Source organism: Trifolium pratense, linkage group LG6, assembly GCF_020283565.1.
Source record: "Trifolium pratense cultivar HEN17-A07 linkage group LG6, ARS_RC_1.1, whole genome shotgun sequence".
Lineage (NCBI taxonomy): Eukaryota > Viridiplantae > Streptophyta > Magnoliopsida > Fabales > Fabaceae > Trifolium > Trifolium pratense.
This window is the reverse complement of record NC_060064.1, coordinates 21,535,358-21,555,746: the sequence shown is the minus strand read 5'-3', so window position 1 is coordinate 21,555,746 and position 20,389 is coordinate 21,535,358. Positions and strand designations below refer to the sequence as shown.

The 20,389-nt window shown below is 34.6% G+C and overlaps 2 protein-coding genes across 3 annotated transcripts; one reads left to right on the top strand and one right to left on the bottom strand.

Moving 5' to 3' along the window:
- Window positions 1-412: 412 nt before the first annotated feature.
- LOC123889347 (signal peptide peptidase-like 4) lies at window positions 413-6,827 on the top strand. Its single transcript, XM_045938635.1, has 14 exons — window positions 413-766; window positions 2,296-2,454; window positions 2,606-2,717; window positions 2,910-3,029; window positions 3,181-3,332; window positions 3,596-3,778; window positions 4,092-4,126; window positions 4,273-4,435; window positions 5,168-5,221; window positions 5,307-5,399; window positions 5,515-5,657; window positions 5,790-5,860; window positions 5,973-6,056; window positions 6,443-6,827. Exons 1-14 carry the CDS (start codon window positions 626-628, stop codon window positions 6,556-6,558), a joined length of 1,626 nt encoding a protein of 541 aa, XP_045794591.1. The 5' UTR covers window positions 413-625; the 3' UTR covers window positions 6,559-6,827.
- An 826-nt stretch (window positions 6,828-7,653) lies between these two features.
- On the bottom strand, window positions 7,654-20,002 carry LOC123892739 (SKP1-like protein 21). Of its 2 annotated transcripts, XM_045942597.1 has the most exons (11): window positions 19,830-19,967; window positions 19,059-19,137; window positions 18,811-18,931; window positions 18,298-18,522; window positions 17,983-18,174; window positions 17,789-17,899; window positions 17,541-17,619; window positions 16,714-16,814; window positions 16,457-16,605; window positions 8,745-8,878; window positions 7,654-8,117 (listed from the first exon to the last, which is right to left on the bottom strand). In XM_045942597.1, coding segments are annotated over exons 3-11 (1,029 nt in total). In that variant the 5' UTR covers window positions 18,847-18,931; window positions 19,059-19,137; window positions 19,830-19,967; the 3' UTR covers window positions 7,654-8,115. The 2 variants fall into 2 exon arrangements, with proteins under 2 accessions (XP_045798553.1, XP_045798552.1); XM_045942596.1 differs by having other exon boundaries at window positions 18,811-19,137; window positions 19,830-20,002.
- Window positions 20,003-20,389: the final 387 nt, after the last annotated feature.

Sequence of the window (20,389 nt, the reverse complement as noted above, 5' to 3'; positions counted from 1 at the left end):
TCTAAATATATTCTTATTCTTACACTTATCACCACTTGAAAAATAAAGCGCGTGTGTATCACGTACACATAGTGCGTGGAAAATCCACCAAATCAGTAACGTAAAATATATGCAATTCTAGTTCAACGGTTACCACGCGGCGTTTTCTTCATGTTTCATCTTACATTCGACAAACACAACAAAATTAAGATAAAAAATTAAAATATTAAACTCAATTGATTAACAAGTTTTCTCAGGACAGATTTTTTGTTAGAGTTTGAGTTCGATTTCTATTAAGAACAAGATTTTACTTACTTTACAGCCGAATTTTGAATTACCAGACTATTTTTGCGAGAATAAAAAAATTAATATAAAAAGAATTAAATTAAATTATTATTATCTTTATAAAAATATAAAAAAAGTAAAAATCTTTGGGTCTTTCTCTCTCTTGTCTTTCTCTCACTACACACAAACAACGATTTCCTCTTCTTCCTTTGTACTAGCACACCACCACCTCCACCATCATCTTTTCCTTTTTTCTCTCCAAAGATAAAATCTTTTTCTTTCATACTCCAACCCCTTTTCATTTCTCACCTCAAATTTGCATCTACAATCAAGATTCTCACAATTCTCACCAACAACCAACATGGTTTCATTTGGTGATTCTAGTACTTATGCTGTCTTCTCTGTGTTCACGCTTCTTCTTACTGTTACTTTTGCTGGTGATATAGTACATCCTGATAAATATGCTCCTAAGAAACCTGGTTGTGACAACAACTTTGTTCTGGTACAATTCTAAATATCATACACAAAAATTATATACTTCGTTTTGAATTTTTTTTTTTTTTTTTTTATAGCTTCTTGTACAAATGCCATTCCTATTGCTTCTTGATTTTGGTTTGATTTCATGCTTGAAAATTGGAGAAACTAGGAGATTATTTGAAAAAGAATTGGATTTTTTTATGAAAATTGAGATGTTGGGTGGGATCAAAATTCAAATTACAGTTTTCTGCTTTTGGTTTCATCAATGAATGAGGCTGTGTCTGTGGTGTATCATGTATGCTCAACTTGAAATATTTTTTTTATTTTAGCATTAAGTGCTTGGTTATGTTTTAGATTGCTTATGCTTATCTTTATGAAATGTATTAATGTCTAGCATTACTTTTTGTGTCGCAATTAAAATGAAGGGGAGAACAATCAATACAAGAGTGATTTGGTTTAATTAAGGGTGTTTTTAGTAGAATTGACTTTTTGTTTGTATAGTTTTGAGGTGCAGTGCATCTTTTTTTTTTTGTTGTGCAATGAGTCTTATCTTTTACTGTTTTGTTTGTTTTTTATTTTTCTGGCTTTTGCAATAGGTAAAATTTTGCTGTTTGATTCAATTATGCTATTTTTGGTATATTTTTCTCTGTTTTGATAATCCAAACAATCTTGGAAGCTGTCGTCTTTTTCTCACTTTCAACTAGACTTGTTTTCTGGATACCACTTACAAGTTACTTTGTTTGTTAATATTATCCAAATGGAAAACGATTGATGGTACAGGACGAAATCGGATGACAAATCTTAGCCGTAACTTTTTTCACCATACTCCGTTTTTTCCACATAGATGTGACTTTTGTATTGCAAGGAACTTTTTGATTGGTTAGACAAGTTGTTCGCGTGTTTTCGACGAAATATGACTTGTACCAAATTGCACTTCTGTATCCAAAACTTGCCCTTTATTATCTATTAGAAAGTGAAGGTGGCAAGAAAATGAGAAAGAATGAGAAAAACCTTTGTGGACTGAATTATATTGAAATTGTTAATAGATGATTCATAATACAGTGGTAACTTATTTGAGCTTATTTGTTTACATAAGCATTTGTGAGACTATTTGGAAGAGCTTATGGAAATAGCTTATGACATGTTCATAAGCTGTTTTCAGCTTATTTCTATAAACTCTCTAGGATAACTTATGAAAACAACTTATAACTATATGAAATACAATTTGACTTTATTTTATTTGTAGCTATAGAATAGCTTATTCATAATGATTGGCCTTCAATGATAGTTTCTTTTATGGATAAAAGAGAAGTAAATGTTGAGGACTTGAATACATTCAAGTTTCTTTTGAAATAATGAGAACAAGGTGATGGTGTTCACATGACTGATACAAAGCATATAATTTGAAAAATGAAATCTGCAAATCTCTTATCTTATGTCTTTCAGGATTTCATCAAACAACTATGTGGCCCTTTCGCTATTTTCTATGAGTATTGATTGGTGGAAGTATGTATGAGTTTTTCCAGCAGCTTTGACTGATTTTTCTTTTGTTAGGTCAAAGTTCCAACTTGGATTGACGGCGTAGAAAGTGGCGAGTATGTCGGTGTTGGTGCAAGATTTGGACCTACATTGGAGTCAAAAGAAAAGCGGGCAAACCATACTAGAGTTGCCATTGCAGATCCTCCTGATTGTTGTAGCAAGCCTAAGAATAAGGTATTCTAGTTTCATGCTATAATTGAACTTCCTGAATAATAATGCAACTTCTTCTGTGCATGTGAAGCATAGATTGAATTCCATATTAAAAGCTCTAAAATTTTAAGTTTATTAATAATTTGTAATATGGAGTGCCTTGAAATTTTTTTAGCTTACCGGCGAGGTCATTTTGGTGCACCGAGGACAATGTAGTTTCACAACCAAGGCAAATATAGCTGAAGAAGCTGGTGCTTCAGCCATCCTGATTATAAATAACCGTGCAGGTTTTTGCATGCAATTTTTTTCTTTTTCAAAATGCATTTCAAGATGTAAATACTAATTTTTCAGTTTAATGTTATAGCTTTTAGAGAATGTAAATACTTTTTGTTCATTACTTGGTAGAAAAAAGAAAAGGCAATTTGCAATGAGAGGTTATATTATTTTTTAAGCAATTGTTTTATGTCCTTATTGTGCAGGACTCTTCAAGATGGTCTGTGAAGATAACGAAACCGATATTGATATTGGAATACCTGCTGTCATGCTTCCACAAGATGCCGGTGAAACCTTGCAAAATTATATACAAAACAAGTCCACAGGCATGTTTCACTTCCTCTGCTATTGTGTCTATTCATTTGTAATCAATTGTGAATTTCTTAGCCACATAAAGATTTAAAAGAATTATTTTATATTTCGATACCTGGCCTGGTTTTGTGTCTTACACATTTGCATGTTCATTCTCTCTTGAAGTGTCTGTGCAGTTATACTCTCCAAAACGTCCACAGGTCGATGTCGCAGAAGTATTTTTATGGCTTATGGCTGTTGGTACCATTCTCTGTGCTTCTTACTGGTCTGCCTGGACTGCCAGAGAAGGTGCTATCGAGCGAGAGAAGCTATTAAAGGTTACCTAGTTCCTTTTCATGTCAAGTTTATTCGTTTTTTTATTATAAAAGAAATACTATTTTTACAAAGAAAGAACAAATGCTGAAAAGTCAAAACAACTCAGTAAAACAATAAAGGTCTAGTGCTCATCTTCACAGAGAATTCCTTTAACAACAGTTTGTTCTCTTTTTTGAAATGAACTTTTTTTTTTATTTATGAAGGAAATTTTCTTTTAAAAAACAATTTATTCTGAAAATAATATATAGAACATCTACAATTGCAGGATGATTCAAATGAGTATCTAAATACAGAGAATGCTGGTTCCAGTGGTTATGTGGAAATAAGTACAGTAGCAGCAGTTTCATTTGTTGTGATCGCTTCTTGTTTCTTGTTTATGCTTTACAAACTAATGTCGTACTGGTTTGTTGAAATTCTGGTGGTTCTTTTTTGCATTGGTGGGGTTGAGGTGAGTAATTATTTTTCCTGGATTGATTCTTGATGAATACTGTTAGAATATATGAAAAAATCGTATAATATCTTGACGTAATGTTAGAGTATCTTATCTTAGATTATCTCTTGAAATTACTTTTCTTATTTCTTAGTTATTATCATGATTTGTTTCCGTATTCACCATGGTATTAAAATTTTATCCAGTCATTACTCCAAAAAATAAATAAATTATCCAATCATTCATACTAAACAGCCCTAAAGTCATGAGATTATAGTTTGATGTTATTGTTGATACAGAAGCTGAATCTTTATTCTTTGCATGCTTTTAGGGACTGCAAACTTGCTTGGTGGCTCTTTTATCATGGTAAGTCTTGTATATCATTGTAACGTCATCAGCTTTACAGGAAATATTGTATATCATGAGATTATAGTTTTGTCGTGTTATATAGAAAGTTTATTCTGCTAAATTCACCCGAAACAATATCGAATTGACAACAAAATGTTTTATAGTTTCAGCTGGTCTCAACATGCTGCACAAACATATGTGAAAATACCCTTCTTTGGTGCTGTATCATATCTCACGCTTGCTGTTACTCCCTTCTGCATAGTGTTTGCTGTGGTTTGGGGAGTTAAACGTCGTGTATCGTATGCTTGGATTGGTCAAGATATTCTTGTAAGAATAGTTTTTTTGCTTTCAACAGTGTCTGTCTGGTCAAATTTCTTTTTCTTTCTTTTTTGATTCATGATTGATTGTTTTGATGGCACATGCACAAGCATTAAATTGTGTGTATTATTAAACTAACAATGTTTGATAATGCTCACTATTCTTTGTTTTGCAAATAAAGAATTTTATGGCACAAGTAAGGAATCAGATACCTTCATCCTCATTGGACAGTAATTGAAGTAACGACTTGGTCCCCTCGGATTAGTCGGTCCTTGGGCCGGATACCGAGTTTTTAAAAAAAAAATAAAAAATTGAAGTAACGACTTGAACATATTATTTGTTTTTCAAATATAAAGATCCAGTAACAGTTACTTGGTGTATGTTTGGAATCACGGTGCATTGCGATTATGTTGAAGCTCCAAACTGTAGCTTTTATGAAAATCAAAGTGACACATCATGATTCTGCCAAACTCACCATCAATCCAATCATGCACTAAATTGGATTAGTATTATCTGTGTTTTATTTTTCACTTCTATGTTTTATTTCTTTATTACTTCAAATTTGAGATAGGTCATGATACTTGCTCCCATTTGACATGGCATCACTTTAGAAATTGTACTCTTCCATTTTTGGATCTCTAATAACTTGAACACAGTTTGCTGTGTGCCAACCTAGTAACTTCCAATAACTTGAGAAACGAAGTCGAATTACGAACATGTTTTTTAATATTCTATTTTCAGGGTATCGCTTTGATAATTACGGTTCTCCAGATTGTCCACATACCAAATCTCAAGGTGATGAATAACCTTCATATTTTTACCTTATTCATATGACCTCTTTTACTAACAAAGACACTAATGTATACATTCCTTTCATAAGGTTGGAACTGTTCTACTCGGCTGTTCCTTCGTATATGACATCGTCTGGGTGTTTATGTCTAAACTTGTGTTCCATGAGAGTGTGATGATAGTGGTGAGTGTTTAAAAAAAAAACTCCTATTCCTACCTTTCTTTAGAAAGTTTTTTATTTCTTTCTCCCCTTTCCCCTTAAAATTGAAATCCACGCTACATTTTTTGCTTCTTAACAGGTAGCTCGTGGTGACAGAAGTGGAGAAGACGGCATCCCCATGCTGCTCAAGATACCGCGTTTATTCGATCCTTGGGGTGGTTACAGTATCATCGGTTTCGGGGACATAATCTTACCAGGCCTTCTAGTAGCATTTTCATTAAGGTTGAATTTAGTTTTAAACACAAGTGGACATCAACTCCTTATAAAAACAAAGTTTGACACAGGAAGATAATGTTATGTTATGTGTTTTGTTAATGGTTCATGAAATTGATTATTCTATTGGTAACTTTACAGGTATGATTGGTTAGCAAAGAGGAACCTTCGAGCAGGATACTTTTTGTGGGCAATGAGTGCTTATGGTTTAGGTTTGTTATGTTTGATCTACAGATAGTTATATTGATAGGATATGTCATCTGAGTAATTTTCCTTGATTATGTTGGAGTTCAGTTTACATATTGTTCCTTGAATTTTGATCAGGTTTGCTTGTCACATACTTAGCTTTGAATTTGATGGATGGGCATGGTCAACCAGCTTTGCTGTATATAGTTCCATTTACACTTGGTTAGTAAAATTATCACACAAATAAATTTAAACCACAAAATAAACATCGATTATTGTGCAAAAGAAATATTTGAACATGTTCCATTTGGCTGTTTAAAGTGGGAACTGTTGTCAATTGCGGATCATATGATTGCAGAAATTAGCGATCTGTTCAAATTCCGTTATGCTAAAGTGCTAGTATAGCCACTATTTGATTGCATTAAATTGTGTAACGAAGAATAATAGTGGTTTGTTAAAATTCCACTGCACTATAACACACTACGGCGCTGCAATAGCCACTATTCAGAGAGGCCTTCTGTATACCAGTATGATATATGAGGCATATTAGGTGTGTACCAGCATCAAAGCTAGTACAATTTTTTAAACATTTGTTTTTGTATATGCAGGAACCTTTTTGTCACTGGGAAAGAAGAGAGGTGAACTCGAAATCTTATGGACAAGAGGGCAACCAAAAATGCCTTGCCCTCACATTCGAGAGGATCATCAACCAGTGGATCAGTGATCTCCAACATAGTATTGTAGATGTTAGTTTACTTTACAGGAGACTTATAACAAATCTTAGGAGATTATGTAACATTTGTAGATCTATCATAAGTATAACAAAATTTCAACCAACTGATATCATACAAACAGTGTACTTAAAATCAGCAGCTGAGACTTGAGATACCGTTCCGAGTCTTAGATGTTGGAGAATCCATGAATCTGTTTGTACTTTGTTGTAAGATTAGTTTTTTTTTTCTTTCTGAGAAAGTTGTTCAGAGGGCAGAGAAATTTTAAGAGTTTCCATGTCTTCATGAGAATGGTTGACAGCATGGTTTACAACTATATTATGTTAATGACAAGAAGGCATATAATATCTCCAACAATTTTCAATCAACAGAGACAACACTGGAAAAATATGTTAAAAGCTGCCCATAGTAAAAAAATAAAAAATTGAAATAGAAACGATCGGTTATTGATAGATGATATAAAATTATTAGTGAATCTCATTTAGTAAGTTTTTTTTTTTTGTTGGAGAGATTGAGTGCGTATTGATAATATATTAAAAAAATTATAAAAGAGTGATGTGTACACATAAAACTCACTTAAATATCCAAAAATGAATTTTTCCGTTGTGAATGCTCTCGATAGCTTGAGTTTCATCATGAGAAAATATGATGATGATAATGATATGAGCTAGTTGTACATCATGCATGGATTAGAATATTTAAAATATCAACGACGACATACATTACTGTTTGAGAGTATAAGTTAATCATTTTTACAATTGAAATAATAACTTATTTAAAATAAATAAAAAATTCAATCATGCCATTTTTAACCGTAAAGATTATGAGTCATCATTTTTTATTACTTTTTAAGAGTATTGTCGACAGACATTATAATTTCTAATACTTTTAAGTATTGATCAACAGTGGACCACCTTGTAGCACTAATGCACTATCATTCTCCTATGGATATAATTTGATCAACTATTTAGTGTTAAAAACTTCAACGACATCAAATAATCATGCATGAGAACATCTCAAAAGTATTTAAACACGGTAACAACTACTTCAAAAGGTAAACTTTAAGGTTGTTAGTGCAATATTGAAAATAGTATCAAAATGCTTTATACAAGCAAGGGATCAAACCATCAATTTTCAACCTATTTTTAACCTAACATTACATAAACCAAAAGGCATAAATGAGCCTTTAAACCCTTTTTTATCTAACAAGTACATAAATCATCAAGACACAAATGAGTCTCTAAATCAAAACTCGTAAAGGAACAAACCGAAGGAAAATGCACAAGATATTTACGTCCCTTACAAGCTCAGAAAACAGTTTTTTAACTTATTTTCTTTCCTATTAAGTACAATAGACAGCCCCCAGCATCAAATTGCGCCTGGACTAAGCACCAACAATGAAGTGCACAGAATAAAATTAAAGAGTAAATGGGAAAAATAAAAACAACTGACATGCCACACTTTTCTAGTACTTGTCAGTAACTCTCAAAATTGTTCAAGCCATTGGCCAGATGGGTAGGCTTGCGTGGATTCATTTCCCTCGACTCCAGTCCTGTATATGGAATGATATTTATTAGAGTTGTGAATGACACCATAAATGACTGAAATGGTATAAAACACTATCAATTTTAAGATTAACATGTTATATCAAAAGATAGGGAGACCATAATCATATGAAAATGCATCACTATTAAATAACACCCCGAATAAATTCTAGGCCAAATCAAGGAGATCACAAATTCATGTCAAGTTCAGAGGTGATATCAGGAGAAAATTTCGTTGCCTAAACGGCATATCATGGATCCAAAAGTTGATACTACATGAAAAGATGCAATTTTTACTTTGCTTAGCAGGTCATACGACAATGCTAACAGACTATATACTATTCAATGAATCAAACAGTTAAAACTGACAGTATATCGATGTGGTGAAGGCTAGGGTGAAGCGCTTTCAATGAACCACCACTCTCATCCATTAAGTATAAGCATAAGAAATCCATTAAAAAAAAGTATAAGCATAAAAAAGGACAGAAAGGATGGATTTAAAAAGGAATGGAATGCCAAGAATATTATTGTACAGATATGTTGTCGGTTACTACAAAGAAAAGGAATTTAAAAGTTCAGCTAACATGTGCATCACAGATAAGTAAAATAACTGCAGACAGATGGAAAAAACATACAAGTATTTCGTCTTAGAAAACCATTCCCGTTGGTAGCAAAAAGTATTGATTTCCTTTCTTGCCCTGATGATAAAAATTCTTGCATCCTTTCTGGCCAGTCAGAATTTAAACGGCGGGCAAAATCTTCAACTTCCCTGTGTCATGGGGAATCAAGCAAATAAGAACCCATGTATATAAAGCACAATTATATAACCATCATGCAAACAGCCAATGTATCAAATGGAAATTTTGTTACCGAAAATAAATGCTACAATATAAGAATATAGGCTATTTCCTATGATTAGTTTATATTCTTAGAGTACATCTTAGGATTATATTTTACATTTACTTATAATTATTTTGATTTGTTCTTGATTTATGATTGAGTCTATGTATCCCTATAAATAAGTATTACTATGGAGTCTTTTGCATCAAGCTACTATTCAGTCAATATGAATAATATTCACGGTTCTTGTTTCTCTCTTCCTTTTATCTAAAATCCCACAACTTCAACATGGCATCAAGAGCTTGGTTCGATCCTCCTTCAACTGTCTCACCACTTTTCCGTTGTGGAGTTCCCAAATGTTTGGGAATATTGTTGGAAAATATTTAGTTTCCTAGTTTGTTATTTCTAGGAGATTCTAAGCTTATCTATTATTTCCTTTTATGTTTGTACTCTTCCTATTTAAACCAGCCTTGAGCTGAGGAATAATACACAACAGTATTCACTTATTATTTTCTACATGGTATCGAGAGCTCCCGATTTTGGGGGTTTCGCTTCCGCAAAACCCTAGCCGCCGTCGTGTTCACAATCTGACCACGACGACTGATTTTGTGTGCGGCACTGTTCACCCGTGGCACTGTTCACGCGCCACTGTTCATTCGAAAAATACTGTTTATCGGAGGCACTGTTCATACGCACTGTTCACGTGATTACTGTTCACGAGTACTGTTCACCGGCGTTACTTTTCTTTGCTGCTTCCGGTACTCCTTGGCTAAGATTATTAATTATGACGTTTTTTTATTCTCGACGACGATCATCCACTTTCAAATACCGTCGTGAATGCAAATATTGTCATCGTTTGGGACATACTATTTTTCAATGTTGGAAATTACATGGTCTTCCGCGACCTTCAAATCAGAAGAACAAAGGTGGAGGTGAGGGTCATACATTCCAAGCCAGTAATTCTGATCAAGAGCATCAGTCTTCTTCAATTCAGCTTTCATTCACGATGGAACAACTAGACAGACTGTACAAAATTCTTGAATCTAACACTCTTTCTGGCTCTGTTGCCCCCAAAGGTACTTCTGCCCTTTTTAGTGTCAGTCCCAGTCGTGCTTGGATAGTAGATTCGGGTGCAAGTGATCACATGACTGGTGATTCTACTCTGTTTTCTTCTTATAGTCCATGTGCAGGTAACCATAAAATAAAAATTGCGGATGGATCCTTTTCAGCCATTGCGGGTAAAGGTTCGGTTGTGTTGTCTCCAAGTCTAACCCTTAAAGATGTTCTTCATGTCCCAAATCTATCTTGTAGTCTCATGTCTGTCAGTAAATTAGCCCAAGATAGAAATTGTCAAACTAATTTTTTCCGTACTCATTGTGTTTTTCAGGATTTGAACTCGGGGAAGATGATTGGTAGTGCTAAGGAGAGTGGAGGACTCTACTACTTCGACATTGAACCTGAATCACAACTACCTTCCAAACCAATAAGTTCATGCTTTGAATCTTTTTTAGTTCTGAATAATAATAATGATGATGTTATGTTATGGCATTCACGATTAGGTCATCCTAGTTTTCCTTATTTAAAACACTTATTTCCTGAGTTATTTCGTAATAAGGATTTATCTTTTTTTAAATGTGAAGCATGTGAATTTGCAAAACATCATCGTTCTCATTTTCCATTACATCCCTACAAACCATCAAAACCTTTTTCTGTTATTCACAGTGATGTTTGGGGCCCTAACCGAACGAGTACACTTTCTCATAAAAAATGGTTTATCACATTTATAGATGATCACTCAAGAGTTAGTTGGGTGTACTTGTTAAAGGGGAAATCTGACGTTTGTCAGGCCGTAAAAGATTTTGTTAAAATGGTGCAAAATCAATTTCAAACAAATATTCAAGTATTTAGAAGTGATAACGGCAAAGAATATTTTAACACAATGTTGAGTGATTTTTTTCGTGAAAATGGAATTGTGCATCAAAGTTCATGTCCTAACACTCCCCAACAAAATGGAGTTGCAGAAAGAAAAAATAGGCACTTGTTGGAGGTGGCTAGAGCTTTACTTTTCGCAAGTAAAGTACCAAATTATTTGTGGGGTGAAGCAGTTTTAACTGCTACATACTTAATTAACAGAGTACCCTCCAAAGTTCTTAATTTTAAAACTCCAATTCATATTTTCAAAGAATGTTTTCCTAATGATCGTGTTTCAAACGATTTGACCTTAAAAATCTTTGGTTGCACTGCATTTGTTCATGAACATAAGAATATTAGCAAACTCGAACCGCGTGCTATAAAATGTGTTTTTGTTGGGTATTCTCCAACCCAGAAGGGATATAAATGTTTTGATCCAAAAAACCAGAAAATGTTTGTCACCATGGATGTTACATTCTTTGAAAACAAACCTTTTTTTGACACGCATTTTCAGGGGGGAAATTTAAATGAAGATCCGTCTCAAACTGAGGACATGAGTTTTTTTAACTCGTTTCAAACTGAGGACATGAGTTTTTTTAATAATTTATCTTTGCCGGTATCACAAAGTTCTAAGACTTATACTTCTGCACCAACGAAAAATGGCCATGATTTTTTATCTAATCCTACTCCTGTTATGAGTAGTGAGCTTGGTGAATCCGAGCCTACATTTTCTCATGAAGAAAACAATGAGAATCTTGAAAACAATGATAATGATGATCTAATTGAAATGCCACAAAATAATGAGTCATATAAAGATAATAGGTTTGAAGCAGGAAACAAGACTTGGATAGGAAAGGTTTTTGTGAGAAAGAATCACAAAGAAAGTGATGAGTCCACATCTCAACACTGTCATGAATCTGAACTGGGGGATGATCAACTACCTAAAAAAAGAAAAGGTAAGTCTATCTCTGTTTCTGAGAGTCGTATTTTGTATCCTGATATCGATGATCCTGTGGCTGTTAGAAAACCTGTTAGATCTTGCACTAAATACCCATTGTCCAATTTTATATCATATTCAAATTTGTCTTCATCTTTTTCTGCCTTTACCTCAAAATTGTCTAGTGTAGAGATTCCAAAAAATGTACAGGTTGCTCTAGAAGTTCCAAAGTGGAGGGAAGCTGTACTTGAGGAGATGAAAGCTCTTGAAAAGAACAAAACCTGGAGTGTTATGACACTACCGGATGACAAGAAGACGGTTGGATGCAAATGGGTGTTTACTGTGAAGTATAATTCAGATGGGTCAATCGAAAGGTACAAGGCTCGATTGGTGGCTAAGGGTTTTACTCAAACCTATGGTATAGACTACTCAGAGACTTTTGCTCCTGTTGCAAAATTGAACACTGTCAGAATTCTCTTGTCTCTTGCTGCTAACTTAGATTGGCCCCTACATCAGTTGGATGTTAAGAATGCTTTTCTCAATGGTGATTTAGAAGAAGAAGTATATATGGACATTCCTCCTGGCTTTGAAGACAAGTTTGGATCAAATGTATGCAAGCTAAATAAGTCTTTGTATGGATTAAAGCAGTCTCCTAGAGCTTGGTTTGAAAAGTTCACTTATTCCATGAAGAAACAAGGATACATTCAAGGACAAGCTGACCACACCTTGTTCACAAAGTTCTCCCAAGATGGAAAAATTGCTGTCCTAATTGTTTATGTTGATGATATCGTCCTTACTGGAGATGATATAGTTGAAATGGCAAGAGTAAAAGAGAAATTAGCATTAGACTTTGAAATCAAGGACTTGGGATCCATGAGATATTTTCTTGGTATGGAGGTTGCTCGATCAAAAGATGGTATTGTAGTTTCCCAGCAAAAATACATTCTAGATTTATTGAAAGAAACGGGAATGAGTGGATGTCGACCAGCAGATACTCCCATGGATCCTAATGCAAAACTTTGGGAAGAAGGTAGTGTTCCTGTTGATACTGGAAGGTACCAGAGATTGGTTGGGAAACTGATTTATTTGTCACACACTAGACCTGACATTGCTTTCTCGGTTAGTGTAGTAAGTCAGTTTATGCATTCTCCTTTTGAGGAACATCTTGAGGCAGTCTATAGGATACTGCGATATTTGAAAGCAAATCCTGGAAAGGGATTATTTTTTAAGAAGACTAATGAAAGAAATGTGTCTATCTTTACCGATGCTGATTGGGCAGGTTCAGTCACTGACAGAAGATCAACCTCCGGATATTGTACCTATGTTTGGGGTAATCTTGTGACATGGAGGAGCAAGAAACAAGGAGTTGTAGCAAGAAGTAGTGCAGAAGCTGAGTTTAGAGCTATGGCTCAAGGTATTTGTGAAGGATTATGGATCCACAGAGTCCTAGAAGAGCTTAAGATGAAAATTGAGCTTCCATTGAAATTATACTCTGACAGTAAAGCCGCTATTAGCATAGCTCATAACCCAGTTCAACATGACAGAACCAAGCATATTGAGATCGATCGACATTTCATAAAAGAGAAGTTAGATGCCGGAATCATATGTCTACCTTTTGTAACTTCGAGTCAGCAAACTGCAGATATCTTGACCAAAAGCTTAGCAAGACCCACCTTTGAGCATTTGATCGGCAAGTTGGGCATGATAGATATCTATGCACCAACTTGAGGGGGGGTGTTGGAAAATATTTAGTTTCCTAGTTTGTTATTTCTAGGAGATTCTAAGCTTATCTATTATTTCCTTTTATGTTTGTACTCTTCCTATTTAAACCAGCCTTGAGCTGAGGAATAATACACAACAGTATTCACTTATTATTTTCTACAAATATAATAAAAAATTTCTCTCTTCCTAGCAAGGTTTGAAATCCTAGTTCTTTATTTTCAGGTTCATCCACCGTCAAGGCTAACCCTAGTTTGTTTTCCAGTTTGGGTGCTGAATGTCCAAGTCTGGTCCCAAAACCCTAACCATCACACTCTCACACGTAGCTTTCCCTTTAAACTGTCCAACGTAGAACGCCCTATGTGTCACTGTGACCACACAACCGTATTTGCCGGAGTCAGATCGGCCAGTCCCCAAATCGCCTCCGTCAACCGCTATGTCACGCACCACTCTTCAGACCTCCAACGAGGTCGCTGTTGATTGTTAGACTCTCCTCCACCTCCTGGATCTGTTGGATCCCGCGTTTAGGGTGTCTTCCAGATGTTTCTCTGCTGTATCATACAGTGTTTTCACCACTGTGGGCACGTACAACACCTTAAAGCAAGGTTTTTCAGTCTCCTTCAACAGTTTTCCGTCCTGGTTCTGAATCTGTCATTGTTTTTTTGTTGTTATTATTATTATTATTATTATTATTATTATTATTATTATTATTATTTTAGTGCAACAATAATATCATGTTCATGATTTCGTATTTTGGCATTGGTTCTTGCTTCAAATTTTGTTATTCTGGTCAAATTCATTGTTTTATGCCTAAGATCTAATGCAGTTACTTCTGTTTAGACATTTGGATGTCTCTGTGAAGGTGTGTTTCACACTTTGTTTTCTGCTAGTTTGTTTTTGTACACTCAGGCCACTGTGCAACTATTCTGCATGTTACTTAGTGCTCTGTTTCTGTCTAGTTAGTGTGCATTTCGTTCTGGTCTGATTTTGCACATCTTTTTACTCAAGTTTGTCGTTAACATCATCTCTATAAGTTATGTGGTCATATCTCAAATCTTGCAATCAGTTTCAAGTTGTTCGTTGATAATTTGTCTAAGTCACTCTTGTCATAGTGTACATTCTGCATTTTATCAATTTCGTCTCTAATGGAAGACTCTGGTCATTGGTCTCGGCACACTGTAAATAGTCTCCAGTAGTCCCTGCGCCCTAACCAAACTCAAGGTTGAGTTGTTGGCACCACCAGTCACAGATGGCATGTCCCACCACTTAAGTTAATTTGTCTTTCTAGTTGTCCTGTTGCCAACTATCGTCAATGTCAAGTAACCGGCACAAATCACACACTTAAGTTGTTGTTTCAAGCAAAGGACATCATCTGACCCAATATCATTGCAGCTTTGTTGGACGTAGTTCGTGAAAGTTCACTATGGTTCTAATACTAGTTGGTTTGGTTTTCTCTTTTAAAGGGTATACTTGTAACAAGTTTAAAGCTTAGAAGCTTTAGCTTGAGGGGGAGTGCTAGAATATAAGAAAGCGTCTGATAATATTTTACAATATCTTCTATATTATGTTAGAATATCTTAAGTTATTTCCTATGATTAGTTTATATTCTTAGAGTATCTCTTAGGATTATATTTTATATTACTATTATTTTGATTTGTTCTTTTTTATGATTGAGTCTGTGCATCCCTATAAATTAGAATTATTACTGAGTCTTTTGCCTCAAGCTACTATTCAGTCAATATCAATAATATTCAAGGTTCTCATTTCTCTCTTCCTTTTATCTAAAATTCCACAACTTCAACAAGATACAAGGACGACAACTAACAAGAATGTCATGAACAAAAAATACTTGGAGCTAGCTCAAGCGGGTAAGAGTAAGGTGGGTAGAAGGCTTAAGTTCAGTTCCTTGTAAACCAGAGTGTGTCTAGTAAGCTTAGGCAATAGTATAAGCAAAGTTTTACAGGTAGTCTTGCCAAATGCTTAAAAGAAAGGAAGGAGAGATTAGTTGTCATCCTAAGCAAGCAAAACTTACACCATTGTGTAAAATTTGGATAAATAGCTAATGTAAACGCTTATTGAATAAAACTCATTATTGTTAAGATCTCTATTATTGGGTCACCCACAATTGTCCACGCTTCAGATGTCCAATCTTGAACGTGAGGTGTGTTGAGATCCCACATCAACTAAAAATATGGCCAAATTAGTCCTTATAAGCTTGAGCAGCCCTCATCCCTGTGAGCTAGCTTCTGGAGTTGAGATGGGCCCAGTTCAAAATCTAAAATGGCATTAAATTCTATCCTAGATTTATTATTTGGTCATCCATATTTGTGCATGCTCTAGATGTCTAGTCTTAAACATGAGGGGAGATGTTAAGATCTCTATTGTTGGGCCACCCATATTTCTCCACACTATAGATGGCCTGAGCATGTAGAAGTGTGTTGATATCTCACATCCTATGTTGTCAATAGTGCGCTATAGCGGAATAGCATAGCAGTGGTAGGGTTCGGCGGGGCGCCATCTCCCTGTGAGCCGCCTTCAGCAGTGGTGGCTGTAGTTGCCGTGAACTGCGGCAATCCCGCTATCCGCTGTAGCAATCTAGACTCACTACAGCTGTGCCTAATGGAGATGAGGAGTTGGAGGTGAAAGAACAAATATTCATAAACCCTTCTAGACATTTACAGAGTGTTTATGCCATAACTTAAACCTAGATAAGCTTTACCAAACACCTCCTATGTTGACTAGAGTTACACTGAACCAGATAGCCAGAACTAATATTTTTAGATAAGTTTATCAAAAGCAAAGTCCACGTTTGCTAAAGACAATAATAGGCAGACAGCCATTGACAAACGAAAAAAAAATAGACTTTATAAGCAATTAGTGCAAACAATGTACTTTTGATTCAAAAAAAGTGTAAACAATGTACTTAGAATGGAGCCCAACCTGTCAATTTTTGCCTGTAGTGCAGGATCGATCTCATCATCTACATCTTCATCATCATCAAACTCTTTATGACTAAAAGTGTCATCTTCTGTATAAATATTTGAGGTCCCAGCAATTTTATCAGATACAGCACTATGACCACTTAACTCCTATCGCAAGAAAACAGGCAAGATACTTTTAGAATTTATATGATAAATAATTGGTTTGTTTATTAGGCAAGGAAAGAAAGAGCAAAAGAACATGATATTTACAGTGACCTTTTTCACTTCGGAAGCTTCAGTCAAAGTAGAGTTTTTCTTCTGCTCTTTTTTTCTTCTATTCTTCTTTTTATTCTTAGAAGTTTTAGACCCTTTTGAATCTGTGAAAAATTATTCACCCGTAATTACCCATTCAAAAGAAACAAACTAGAACATAATTTAAGAACCTATAGCTTTCAAACAATGCCTACGCAAAGGAATTACAGGAAATTTTTAAAATGAAATGAAAAAGTAGAGGCTACAAGACACAGGCAATAAAAATTATCAACAACAATGCTATAAACATTAGACATAGTGACACACAAGGTTCAGTGAAAAATAGGCCATACAATAGTAATGTCAGGACGGAAATTCAATTGAAATTAGCACTATGATTTTAAGGAACATTTAAGTATTTCTCAAACCTGGATTTCAAATATAGTTTAAGAAAAATGGTAGTAATAAAGAAAGGGAAAATACATAGCATTAGTGTTGACTGTATGATTTAAACTAATCTACCCTAAATTTAGTGGGAGACAAGCTAATAGTTCTATTGATATTAGAACGCATCATCTTTAATTATAGACAACCCACATCGGAGCTGTCGGTTTATACTAGCATTCAGAACTAGATAGTAAAAGTAAATGAGTAATTCAAATTTTGATTTTATGACCACAACCACAAATCAACTGGTTGTCTCGTCCGGTGGGTTCAGAAGAAAACAATAAAATAAGTAATATTGATAATAAGACTTCAATCAAGGATGGATGGTACACAGTTCATCAATCTACAGGCAGAAAGCAGGAAGTAAATTCGATGAAAAGCGGGGATAAAGATTTTTAATTTACCTCCATCATTTCCATTAATAAAAGACAAAAGGTCATCAACTGAGCGTTCATCTACATGTTCTTCTTCTAATTCAACATTCTGAAACATTTGAGAGACCAATTATTATTAAAGTCAACAATCTACAGTTTAGAATGTAATAAATAGAAGAGGTGCAAGTAAGCATCTCTCAGCATTTAGAAATAAAGACAACATTTGAAAACAACATAGACTGTAATATGATTAAAATAAAGAAAAAACAGTGCGGTACCTTTAATCTTCCACGCTCTTTTAGCTCTTTCCTTTTTTTTGCATACAACCGGTTCAAAAGCCTTATCCTCGGGTCATCAGTTGTGTTTTTCAGAGGCTCCAACTTCTCTTCCTGGACCAAAAGTACGTGTGAAAAATGAAAATTAAACATGGAAGGAATAATTAGCATAAAGAGTTCTCGCAAGCACCACACACCTCTGTGAGATCATCCGGCAAATGAAATATCTCTCGTATCTCTTCGGGAGATTTTCCTTCAATTATTCTTGCAAGTGTACGACTTGTAAGATCAACCAGCGGCCTTAATTGAAGGCTGTCTGCAGCTGATGTCAAGTCACAGAGCCGTTTGGTATCCATCCTGATGAATTTTTCATCGTGAGACTTCCGTTCCTATACAACGAATACTCCCCTATGTCAAATCAGCTTTGACACTGATTGTTTTTCAGCCTTATATTGTCTTTTATCTACATAATGACAATGATGGTGGAAAAGCATTAAATAAAGAGGTAAAACCTTGTTTGAGCGACCTGGCACTTGATGAAATCGACAATAATCAAGAACTAAGCTCAGCATAGCAGGACTGACTTTTTCAGGAAGGCATATCGCACAATTTTTGGAAGATCCTGTGCCTTTTTGTATTATTTCTTGACAAATGAAAGGGCAAAACATTGCAATTTCTTGTTCCACCTGTTGGATTGACCCATCTGATGTCTGAAGCCAAATATAGGGCTTCATCATCTGAAAATGAAAATTAATATCATTATAGTTTAAGTTCAATGTAAATCGTAAGCAAAGCAAGTTATTGATTTGATTCTAAAGGACAGCTGTTTAATTAGATTCAAGACTCAAGAGTAATAGTTTTGTCTTTCTAGATAGATAAATTTTCCTAGGGTTTCTGTTTCCCCCCCCACAATAGGCACAACAATGATAAATAAAAATAAAAATAAAAAAAAAAAAAAACATCAATTTGGTTTAGCTTTGAATGCTGTAAGAGAGACAACAGTGAGCTTATTCAAGATGTCATACCTCAGGTTTAATAACTGACATGTCGATTTCCGACATCTTAAACCAATTCAAAAACTAAAATATGTTGATAATTGAAGTTTCTTGATGGTGTAAACAGTATCTGCTGAGGTAGAAACTTAGCCTTCAAGTCGAAAAAATCAGATAACACATTTAAGTACTTCTTCCCTCAGGATTAAGTTGTTGCAGCAACATTTCTCAAAATGTACATTGACCACCAAAATATTTGCAGTAATACAAAAACCTCCTACCACAAAACAAAACAGGCATACACTTTGCAAAAGAACAGAATGAAGAATAATTCACCACCTTCAAAATTTAAAGTAATCGCTGCAAAGTCATAAATAAGAAAGTCACTATGTTTGTTAGTTAAATAAGGATGTAGTACAGCTCATATGGTAAAAATTTGCAGGGACATATGATATGCTAGGGCACAGTTCGAATCCACAATTATCCAGCTCATAAGAATGATGGTTATTTAATCAGGAACATAACAAAAGCAGTTCTTCATCACCTATGAAGCACAAACACTTCATATGTCGCGACAGATATGATTAATTGAATTATGTTATTTTCTCAAATTATTATTGGTATCGACATGTCAGTGTCGGTATCATATCTGGTGTTTGTATATGTGCTTCATAGTTCATCACACTAAGGATACCAATGACACTAAACCCCTTCCTTCAAACAGACATTGAAGAGTATAGAATAAGTTAAATTTTATCATTCCTATTACAAAATAATTAACTATTAGCACCCACCATTTTTGCTAATATCATCATTTCTAGCAAACCAAACAAAAACAAAATTCAACAACAACAACAACAAAAGAAGATTAAAAAAAAACACATTTTGAAGACAACCCATGATTCTATAAAAACAAGGTTAGGTGAAGACAAGTAAGAAAGGGCAAAAACATAAACAATGATAAACATTGAAATGGAGCAAGACAATTCATGCGTTATGTTTTTGGGGGGAGAGAAAAGGAGAAGAAGGAAAAGGGGTTGAGCGTGAAGTACCTGAGAAGAGAGAGGGAGAAGGAAGGAATTGCTTTGAATTGGAGGGAATTGGCGGTTGTCGGCGATGAACAGAGAAAATGGATAGATAGAATAGAATACAAGAGAGAGAAAGAAACAAAGAGAGAGAAAGAAAGGGGATTTTGATTTCGATCAAAATCAAAAATTGAAAATTCACTCTTAATTTGGGTTGGGTTATGGCTTATGGGCTTTACCTTAGGGCTAGTTTCAATTTTGACTTTGGAATTGCTATTTGTACCACCACTTATTCAACTTTTTAGAACTTAAATTGGTGCACTATTTTTCTTATTTCAAAAATACTCTTTTTTACCTTGGGGCCATGTTGTATTCAAGTGTGGGTGTTTATTTTTCGGATCCATTATTAATGAGATAAATGTTAGATATATAAGAGTGGTGGTTTATATATCTAATGTTTTAAGATTTTGAGTTTAAATGTGTCGTTTTCATATATCATAGGTACAAAAGGCAGCCTAAAGATTTTTTTTTTTTGCACTTTTTGGTTTTTTAAAAATTTTATATCACAACTTTTGGTTCATACTTTA

Bases quoted from the DNA above. Each gene is read 5' to 3' on its own strand.
- LOC123889347 (XM_045938635.1), top strand. From the start codon at position 626: ATGGTTTCATTTGGTGATTCTAGTACTTATGCTGTCTTCTCTGTGTTC. The intron at 2,455-2,605 runs GTATTCTAGTTT...AAATTTTTTTAG, and splicing joins GTAGCAAGCCTAAGAATAAG to CTTACCGGCGAGGTCATTTT. The intron at 3,030-3,180 runs GCATGTTTCACT...TCTCTCTTGAAG, and splicing joins TATACAAAACAAGTCCACAG to TGTCTGTGCAGTTATACTCT.
- LOC123892739 (XM_045942596.1), bottom strand. From the start codon at position 18,846: ATGTCGGAAATCGACATGTCAGTTATTAAACCTGAG. The intron at 18,175-18,297 runs GTTTTACCTCTT...TTCGTTGTATAG, and splicing joins TGCCAGGTCGCTCAAACAAG to GAACGGAAGTCTCACGATGA. The intron at 17,900-17,982 runs GTGTGTGGTGCT...CTTTTGGTCCAG, and splicing joins TGCCGGATGATCTCACAGAG to GAAGAGAAGTTGGAGCCTCT.